This window comes from Diadema setosum, chromosome 7, assembly GCF_964275005.1.
Source record: "Diadema setosum chromosome 7, eeDiaSeto1, whole genome shotgun sequence".
NCBI classification, from domain to species: Eukaryota; Metazoa; Echinodermata; class Echinoidea; order Diadematoida; family Diadematidae; genus Diadema; species Diadema setosum.
In genome coordinates this window covers 21,171,057-21,181,993 of record NC_092691.1, presented here as the reverse complement: position 1 = coordinate 21,181,993, position 10,937 = coordinate 21,171,057, and the positions used below count along the sequence as shown (strand labels likewise).

The following is a 10,937-nucleotide window of genomic DNA, read 5'->3' as shown; positions in this document are numbered from 1 at the left end:
ACACAAACGACGTTGTTCATCCTCAACAGCAACGCCGTAAAAATGGCAGCTTTTGCGGAAATGGTTTATCTTTGTGTCATGCTGGTGCTAATATTACCACTTTGTGCATATTGCCAAGGTAATCATTCTGATTTCAGAACTGTTTTCCAGTTTGATGATATATTCTGTTTCTTGATTTCTACACAGTCGACCAGTCAGACTTGCTGCTATTTTTAACTTGGTGTCAGCGAGCGAGTCACGGCCTCCTGCCCTGTCGCGTAGTCCCATGCATGCAATTGTACGTATGATATGACGAAGTGTGTTTGTACCGGTAATTTACTTTGTCTTAGTTGCAGCGCAGGGCGCGCAGTTTGATTGAACTTTAAGTTAGACCGATGCTATTATCTGTCTCTTCATGGTGGGTTTCTTATCTGACGTTGGAACATGTATGGTCAGCCACAGGAATTCACTGGAATTAAGGAATGATTTAGATGACTTGTTCTATTAAATTCTTGGTCATTGTTGGTTGCTCTCATCTCGTAGACCTCTATACTCCCCGGATCCCCCACTGGCACTGTACTACTAAAATTTACTAAGGCCACTTTTGTAGACAGCTAGCAGCTAGGACTAGATTCTAGATATTTAGATTTATTCAAAATCTACACTGTTACTGTCACTGAGCATTAAATTTGTCACCCCAAAAAGAAGAAGAAAAAAAATAGGTAGAATAGCAATGCTGAATCAGTTCGGGAAACCCACTCACAAGGGGGGCCCCTCCTTAAAAGTAACCGGGTACCTGTCCCCCTTATAAGTAACCCCGTCCCCCTTATAAGTAACCCCCAGGGCACCCTTTATAAGGAGTCTCCACGCTTTTTTGCAATGCAACGCGAAAATGCAAGGACTGCGGCAATTCGCTTGATTATGTCCATAAAGCTTCACAAGTTTCCTAGTTACTCACGAAATTTGAGCAAAATCGGTTCGAGGCATCATATCTGAAATCATGGATTTAAATGCGATGTCAAACGACCCATGCGAATGCTGAAATGTGAGCGATTACTGGCGTGAGTGTCGCCAGGCGCGGCGGCGCGGCAATGCTTGAGTGCAGACGTGGCGACTGAGTACGGAGACTTTCGTATGGGTCATTTAAATCCATGATTTTAGATATGATGCCTCGAACCGATTTTGCTCAAATTTCGTGAGTAACTAGGAAACTTGTGAAGCTTTATAAGTTATATAACATGTAAATTTATATTATAATATAATCTAGACCTAGGCCCTACCTCAACTCGATTGATTTGACCGATTTTTCGGTAGACTAAATTAATATAAATTTACGAATATGATGATCTAGTTAGAACTAGAAGTGAAACTAAGTTCTAGATCTAGACTAGTACTATAACTAAACTGTATTTATAGGTAAAATTTTAGTGTTTGTGAATGTTGTTACACCAGGTGAAACACAGCAATGTAAATGACAATATATATTCTCACTGCATGTAAAACTACATTAGAACCACTAGTTGCACAATGACAAAATATATTTTCTAATTGTGATTTTTTTTTTGTTTAATCTTTTCTTGATCCTCCAGTTGGAACAACAAATGCAAAAACAGGAGCAACAACACCACAGCATCCTCCCACCACACCCATGCAAGCAACAACAAAAACAGCCTCACAAAATGGAGCAAATAACAACACAACTGAGGGAGCCAATGTCACAGCATCTCCGACCACACCAACTGAAGACAGCTTGACCTCGGGCACATCAAGTGCCACAAACTCAACAAATGCAACAGAGTCAGCAGATTCAAATTCAACAATCTCGACAACACAGGTTTGTGTCACTTGTTTGTTGTCTGGAAGGTAGAATCTATCTGTTGTAATTTTTGCTGAGCACAAGCAGAGATTATTAATGCTGTGGCAGGTAGCCAGGACATTATAGTATTATAGTATATATAGTTTGCTTTGATGATTTAATCTAATATCCTGTTATTATGGTGTTTTGCTACTGTGTACTCTATTCATCTCACAATATATCATGTACATCATTCCTTTTTTACAAGAAAAAAATGAAGAGTTTGTAATTATGTTCTGTCAAAAAAAAAATGGAATTAACTTTGAAATGAATTGAATTGATCATTGTATACATAATATGTACGCACACACACACACACACACACACACACACACACAAATGCTTATTTAACCTTCAGAAGGAGATGAATGTATACTGCCCATTTTCAGTTGTCTCTTAGTTTAGATTATGTCACATCACACATGTTTCATTTCATACAAGGATAATCTAAATTCTACCCACAGACCACAAGCTCAGCAACTGGTACAGCATACGAGCCACAAACAGACGAGTCTGCATCAACATCCACACCGCCAAGTGAGGGGACTCAGGCCACCACCATGTCAGATGAAGAGGCAGAACCCGGATACTTTGAGCTGTGCCCATCAGGACTAGGCTGTGATAAACTGGCTGCTGAATGCCTGAACTGCAGTTTTGATGAGTCATGTGTCTATGGCAGAGTGTACAACACCACGTGCATGCCAAAGCAAGGACTTGACTGCATAGTAAGATTTCTTTTGATTTGATCTTTTCTCCCTTTTATATCTATAGCAGGGCTGCACACTAACTCATTTTTTCTACTGGTCCGACCTGTCTTTTGGACCAGCAGGTACCCAGTTTTTCCATTTTTAACTGGTCCATTCCTGAAAAAGTTACTGGTCCAACAGCGATTTTTGCTGGTCCCGGACCATCAGACCAGTGCCAGTGTGCAGCCTTGTCTATAGGTTGGCTAATGCATGAGTATGGTTTTTATTTTGATGTCATGATTACGGTAAACATTTACAGCAAAATTGATTGATGGAAGTCGTGTCATTTTTGGAGGGGAGAAACATACCTAGCACAACTCTTACCCTAAGTGTCAAGCATGGTAAGAGTTTGAGCTAAGATATGAGATGTGAATGACATGTTGTTGTTGTAGTTTTAATGCAAGGTGATATACGAAGATGAGGACATTTGTTGACTTCAAGGGGAATATGAAAATGTATCGCCATGGAAGTAACACTTTGAGGGTCCCAAAAGATGACAATTTAGTCTCGGCAATGACAATGCATTCCTGCTTATGGAAATACTGAGAACATAGGTGCCATATTGTCATGTACTGGACTGTTGAATTTAAAAAAGAGGAATATAAGACTTGCAATCTGTACAAGATAATAATATATGAAATGCAAAATACAAAATAAGAGTCAATATTCTCCCTTCTACAGCAAGGTTGAATGCCTATCATAATATAACTTTGAGCAACGCTGTGTCACATCAAATTTTCAGGGTTCCTTGCCCATCGAGAAGTCATATCAGTGCAGATATTGTTATCAGACTGAGACGTGGCAGCAGTCATGTACACCAGCCAACAACTGCCAAGTCTATGCCTGCCCAAAGCAATTCATTAGGGTCAACTGCACTGTAGATGAAGATGTTCTGTGTTTAGGTAAGTAGAGTTTATATTTGATACCCCCAGGTACACCATGGCCATCTCTCATGTATGATAAGTTTGAGAGGAAACTTTGTTAAGAACAGGCTGGGGGCAACATTGATAGAAGTGATTGAATTGGATTGATTTATTTTTGCATGACCACTGAGGAAATATTGATATATTTATAAGCAACCAGCCACAAGACTTATGGCCTTACACACTGTTAAAAGTCCCCTCCGAAAGATGAGGCAATTGGAATAAAGTGTCCTGCCATACAGTGCAACCACTGCAGCGAAGAAAGTTAAATCAGGAACATTGTGATTGACAGTCTATGGTATTATCCATTGAGCCACAAGAAATCAACAGCCGTCTAATGTCATATTTGACTGTAAGTTTTCATTGCCCTTTTTTCTTTTTAAACAAGAAGTAGTTTTGGCATCATGGCATCTCAGAGTCAGTTTATCTTGTTGTTGTCACAACCATGCATACCCTTTTACAAAGAGATAATGAATTTCTTCTTGGTTTGGTAAAAATGACCATTTACTGCATGTAGTGCTATGTAGGTTATTGGGCTTTCCACTTTGACTTCTGGTAATTTCTGTTTCACAGGTTCTAGAAATTTCTACAGACGGAAACCTTGCAATTGGACATCTGGCTACAAATGGAGTACTTCATTAATATTAAGGTAGGTTACAATCTAAATATGTCTAATTTCTGTTCAAGTTATCATGGAGGGAGCAGATGCTTTAGATCTAAGGGAAACTGTGCTGTTTTAGAGGCAGTTGAATCAATCTTCTTCAGACTATCATTTATAAAGGATGCAGCTTCATTGTAAGCAAAGCTTCCTATATTTTACATAACATATAGTTTTGGGGTGTTTTATTAAAGGAGATATTCTGCAGGTAGCCAATAATGGATACTACAGTAGCTTGTGTGAATCAACAACACAACATTTTTATGGTTAACAGTAGAGAAAGCACCAATCACTGAACTGGTCAGGTATCATGATATAGTGATTTCAAAAGAAATTAAGCTCTTAATAACAGTTGAAGAGATGATTGGTGGAGTAAATGATTAGCATGTATTTGATTTGTGATTATGATGTGTCATCAAAATTCAAAGTTTTACCACTTTTCGTCATAACCAGAGATATGTTTTCACTGGTGAGTCAACCAGAGTAAATTGAAAGAACATCTTTTATTCCTCGTTACTCAAATTTGCAAAAATGTAGTCAGCACTCTCTGGATGCTAAATGCAAGCAGAGCACATTACAAATGTCAAAGGTCAAGGGTACTCTACCACTGCCAGTGAGGTTTACTGCTTCTGCAGGTTTAGCAGTATCGGTAGAACCATCGATCATAATAACTAGTTTAATGTATACATCACAAAAATTGTCATTATGGTATCTGTGAATATTTTTTATTTCTATTATTCCCGTTGATGCAAGTTTTGTTTTCACTGGGAATCAGTAAATGGTTGTCAATGTGTTCAAATTTTGTCCTCTGTAGCATCACACTAGGGGGATTTGGTGCCGATAGATTCTACCTGGGCTACTGGCAATCCGGCCTGGGCAAACTCTTCAGCTTCGGCGGAGCTGGCGTGTGGACTCTCATAGACGTGTTGCTCATAGCGGTTGGTTACATCACGCCATCAGACGGGTCACTTTACATTTATTGACACCGCTGGGGTGACCAGAGACATTTCGTAGCTGCTAAAGTGCAATAGAAGATGATTTGAGACTCACCACAGTGAAGGAGACTTTGATGTAATTTTAGCTGTCAACATGACATTTGGGACAGTGACAGCAAAGTGTAGAGAGCCAGTGTGTTAAACACTGTTATATTGCATGGTCTACGTAAATACTGGTCTGTGATTGGTCATAATGCAGTCCTGTGACTAATGTAGAAAGGAACAAAAATTTTTATATTGTGAGCAGTGATATTATATCAATATGATATAAGAATTTAACTGGCTGCCGTCAGGGCTAGAATAAAGAGATGTGTATTTAAGTAGACCATGAATAGTATAACATAACTTGCCTTGTCTATCAGTGTAATATAACACTTGAAAGTTCCTTAGGAGTTATGTTTCTCCTTGAAACAGTAACTCTCATGGGGATGTCAAGTATAATATTACACCCCTAAAGAGGCAATATTTGCGTAATGGTCTATGATATTATAAGTCAGAAGATGTGATTCTTGAAGTTGCAGACTTTTTTTTTATTACACCTATTTTTGTATGGACAGTGTGGCGCTGCATGTTTTAAAGTTATAAATGACATCAGTGGTACACTGAGAATGCAAGGCTTAACCTATGACACACTGTACATGCAATATTTATTTTGCATCGTTTCAATTTGCAAAAGGTGACTGATATTGGCAAAATTAACAACTTGGGGGGGGGGGGGGAAATTGCCTCCCATGATAGAAATGCAATATATGCCCACCCAGGGAGGAAAATCTCTTGCCTTTCTCTTTAACCCTAACTAGGCCGGGGGGGGGGCCTCCGAGGCCCCCCCCCCCTCGACGTTCCGCGCGATGTATCGCTAACGTGAAAAGCTATCGCCGCGATGTTTCATGACTTTTTTCTGTTGAGTCTCCCGCATCTTTTGACACCAAATTTGCGATGCCCGGGCGCGCAGTTCCGAAGTTTCGCATAAATATGTACATGCATGTCAGACCAAAAATTGCTCAAAAACGTGAATTCGTGTACAATTTCAATGGAAACTGTGCTTACAGTCAAATTTTATAAAAGCATGATTATTTGGGGGTTTTATTGATTAAAATCAATTAATAACATATTTTCTTGTTCGGAACAATGTCGCGGACAAGTTTCATCGAAAAAACGGTGAAAAACATAAAGTCGAAAAAACAAAGAAATACATAAGAAATTCAAAAAAACAATAAAATACTTAAGAAATTTTTTCGGATAGCTCAATTTTTTTCTCTTATATTTGCTTAGGACACTAAAAAGAATATTTACACAAAAAAATGTGCCCATTTCGAGCTTTATTTAGTGATTTATACCAAATTGTCTGATTTCATGCATCATTATACATAAATTAGCATAATTTAGCATAAATGAGAATTTTTTTTTTAAATCTAACTTCGTAGGCCCCCCCCCCCCCCGGCTCTATGATCTACCTAAATAGCCCGGCCTAGTTAGGGTTAAGAAGGGATAATACTTTTGGGGTATTTCTCATTTCATTACTATGGTTCTTAATCACAAATGTAATCACTGGCAAATATTGGCTTACAAGTCCCAAGTCGCAATATATTGTGTTCATGAAATGTACTATGGTTTATGCAGTAAGCTCATTGACTGCCCTTTGATCCCCTGCATAATGCCAGGGTGAAGGTGGGGACTAGGCTAGGTGTACTTAGGTCTAAATCACCCCCAAAATATATAGAGACACTCCATTAAGTTTTCAGCTGTGTGTGTAGCTGTTGCCTACCTGTAGAGCCAAACATGTTGCTCATAGCATAGCTAATTAAAAGGTTTCATACATGTACTATTCTCTGAAACATTGTAGGTAGACATGAGGAGGCAGTGCACTCTTAATTTTTCTGGAATGTGATATATCTCTTCTGTGAGAGTCAAAATACTCTCAACTATTTTTCATACTGAAAGTTATGTATAGATTGAACTAAAAAATACCACTTTACTCACTTTTTTTTTAAGGTGAGTCTGATTGTATGAAATTAGTTCAACCCTTGAGAATGCATTGAAATCCATTCTGAAGTCAATGAACTTAGAATAAAATAGGGAAATGTTATTCTTTCCTTATCTCAGAATGGTGAAGTTTTATTTCACATATTACAATAATTGTTATCCGTGTTTTTTGACAATCAACATGTAACTTTTTAAAATCCGGGGGGGGGGGGGGGGGGGGGGGGGGGGGCATACATTCAACTTTGCAATTCCTGATCTGAATGGTGGGTACCTCAGAACATTCAGCTTTTACCAGTTTTTGTAGTGAGACCTTTTAGAGGATGCCCTCTGCTGTAAAAGGAAGCAGTGCATTTACATTTTTTATGACATTCTTGTCTAGATTTTCCCAGACAGTGTCTGAGGAGAAATATTTGATTACTGGTGTCACATCATCACGTGCATCTTTCTTCAGTGTTATATCTACTAGTAAGATCTACATTTTCCTCACTATGAAAATAATTGTCGTAAGAATGAGCAGCTATGCACTGTGAAATGATACATGCTCCCTCATTCAGTGTGGACTAATTATCAGAACTAGTGTGATCTGTTACATGTCTTGTAAATCTACACAAGCATTAATGCTGTCACTGAAAATGTAGTGACAACCCAAAAGTGGCATTTCTTTGGTGTGTAGGAGCTTGGACATATCCTGCATCTTGATGAACTGTGTGTAAGAGATGCTACGAAACTTTGTTTTGATAATTTTTTTATAAAAAACAAAACAAAACCTGTATATAGGATGAAAAGTTGTATGTTTGGCAGTGCATTACAGAGATAGAGTAATTGTAATGCTTTATCGTTAATATAGTAGTATAGACTTGACCACAACTTTTCTCAGGATATGTTCTAAAACTGCTCCTGAACAGTTTTCTGAACAGGCATACCTTAAAAGAAGTGAAATCTGTTTCTGACCTTGAAAACAAACCACATTAGTTGCCGAGAGACATCACAAAACAGAAAAGATGCCATTTTTTTTCAAAGGCACAAGGGATATTAAAGTTAGCAATTTGGAGCTTAATACTACCCAAATTTACACTCAAGTTTTCTTTCATAGGGAATAGTAAAGAGGACACTGTGGGCATGTTAAAACTTTGACCCCAGGGGTGTCTTTTTATGGATCTTTTGCACTTAGAATGTGTACAGTTCAATAGCAGGTGCACCTGCTGGTTAGTCTGCACATCAAATTTGCCAACATTCTACAACATTGACAGTAAATACAGACTGTGTGTTCATGGTAGAATGTACTTTAAAATCAGTGTTAATGTTTAGCCTGTCTAGAAGTTATTCCAATTATGAATTGAAAACTGTTTTCAATTCTTTTTTTCACTATATTTCAGTCTGAATCCGTGGCCTTTACAAGTGACATGTCTGATGGAGAAAGTTTTTGTCCTGCTTTGCTAGATTGTAGAAGTGTACAATGTGTGTGAACACATAAACAAATATACACACACAACATATTAGTTTTACACATGCATATGTTATGCACACACACACACACACTCAAATATGCACAAACACTTCTTCAATGAAATGCACCAAATATCAAGTTACAAATAACTTGATCATAAAGCTAATCAAGCCCCAATTTATGTTGTGGTTACAAGATACAAACTTGTACATGTACTTTACATTTTCTTATCAAATTGAAGAATAGATACAGTGTGTACCTTGTGGTATTCTATGTGTAAATAACCACAGTCCATTTTGGTTTAAACTGATTTTGACATTCTTCTTTTTGGTAGATATCCACTATGACACCAGTACTTAGGGAAAATGTTCTTTGTCTGTTGCTCTTAAAAGCTGAACAATTCTGTAATCCATTTGGCACATGGTATATTGTATTGTACATATGTATTGTATATTACCAAAGATTAACTCATTTTCATAGCTGGAATAAATGATACTAAAAACAGCAAGTTGATTGTTGAAATTAATTTTATTATTTGGGGGGGGGGGGGTTTCTCTGGTGCCACATTATCTCTTATCTCTGGCAAAAAAAAAAAAAAAAAAAAAAAAAAGAACACACCCATACAAAACTGGAGTTTACCTGAGGTTGGCAAAATGAAATGGCCTAAATATTACCCACTGAAATTTGTGTACATACCCCATCAATCAACATGTGGATGGTAGACCAGACACAGAAAGTGACTCGCCAACCTGTTAATGTCAGAACATAGAGGGCAGCAAAACAAAGAAAGATGAATCTTTGAAGACCAACTATACACATCTGCGCCAAGTATAAAAGGAATCCATCAAGTAAAAACCAGATTATTGCTTTTATTTACTCTATTAAAGCATTTTTGCAAAATATTCACATGGTAATGATTACATTGGAGCCTGTAAGCGATGGAGCAATGAGGGCAGTACCACTAAAACCTCTAGGTGTCTTCACCAATTCATCTTAATCTCTACACAAATTCAAAGAAAATCGATTTTAGATACAACTTAAAATGTGTACACAAGTGTGCCTTCAAAAATTCCCCCTTTTACAGAGACCCCAACTCTCCCGCTTTCGACGGGAGTTCTCCTGCCGAAAGCCTATTTTCACAAAATTTCCCATTCTCCAGCTCGAGATTTAATTTCTCCCGCCCTGACTCTGTGTCTCCCACTTAAGATGTAAAATTTTCTCCAGCTTGAAACGATCTTTCTCCTGCCCAAACACCTTTTTCAAACCTGGAATTAAATTTTCATAATTATATCCAAGAGGATCCAAGGTCAAGTGTCAATGCTGCAGTGCATATGATATATGAAATTAAGTTTTATTAAGCCAAAATATATGATTTGCATCATTTAATTACAGTTAAACTCGCATAAGTCAATCTTCTTGGGACTGAGCAAAACACATCGACTTAGGCGAAATTCGACTTGTGCGTAAGTCAAAAAAAATCGACTTACAGCTACACCACACGTTATATATGTATAATGTACATGTATGTTGTCTACTCTGGAGATGAGAGCTGGAGCGATGTGCCCGATATTTGCCCTTCATCAAGACACTTTATCCACATTGATGCAGGCCAGGGCTCCACACTAACTTTTATTTTGGTGGCCCGATCGGGCCACCAAAATGATTAATTCTTATTTTTTGGTGTCCCCCCAAAAAAAACGCAAGCAAAACTAAATCGGTCCTACTAAACACAGAAAAATAAATATCAAGTATTACTGAAGTGATACAGGACGGTACCCACATCTAAAATAAACAAATAGAAAATTTAATCATCTTATACCATTATTCTGAGTTCTAAGATTTAGCAAATAGACTTATAGATTATTATAAAAACTTGATGCCTATCTACGTGGTCAAAATTTATGTTTGAAATGAAAAAGTGGGAGCATTTGCAGACATTTGTAAACATCCGACATTTGTTTTAGCATCGTAAAGAGCCGAAAGTTACCGTTATTTATTTCTGACTGTAAAAGCAATCATCCACCATTTACAAGTATTTTAACACCTTCCGGAGGCGAATGTTACCGTTAATCATTTTCAAATGTAAAAACAAGCAACCGACATTCATTCTAGGATCTTACGGAGCTGAATATCATCCTTATTCACTTCCGAACGCAAAATCAAATATCTGACATTAATTTCAGCACCGTATGGAACTGAATCTTACCATTATTTATTTCCAAAGGTATAAGCAAGCATCCGACATTTATTTTAGTATTACACGGAGTCGAATATTACCGTTATTCATTTCCAAAATTAAGAGCAAACATCTAACATTTATTCTAGCATCTTATGGAGCCAATTGTTACCGC

The 10,937-nt window shown here is 37.6% G+C and overlaps 1 protein-coding gene across 1 annotated transcript; it reads left to right on the top strand.

Moving 5' to 3' along the window:
* Positions 1-24: 24 nt before the first annotated feature.
* On the top strand, positions 25-5,255 carry LOC140230938 (TM2 domain-containing protein 3-like). The gene is made up of 6 exons (XM_072311079.1): positions 25-118; positions 1,569-1,813; positions 2,299-2,559; positions 3,323-3,482; positions 4,077-4,152; positions 4,976-5,255. The coding sequence occupies exons 1-6, from the start codon at positions 43-45 to the stop codon at positions 5,142-5,144; spliced, it is 987 nt and encodes a 328-aa protein (XP_072167180.1). The 5' UTR covers positions 25-42; the 3' UTR covers positions 5,145-5,255.
* Positions 5,256-10,937: the final 5,682 nt, after the last annotated feature.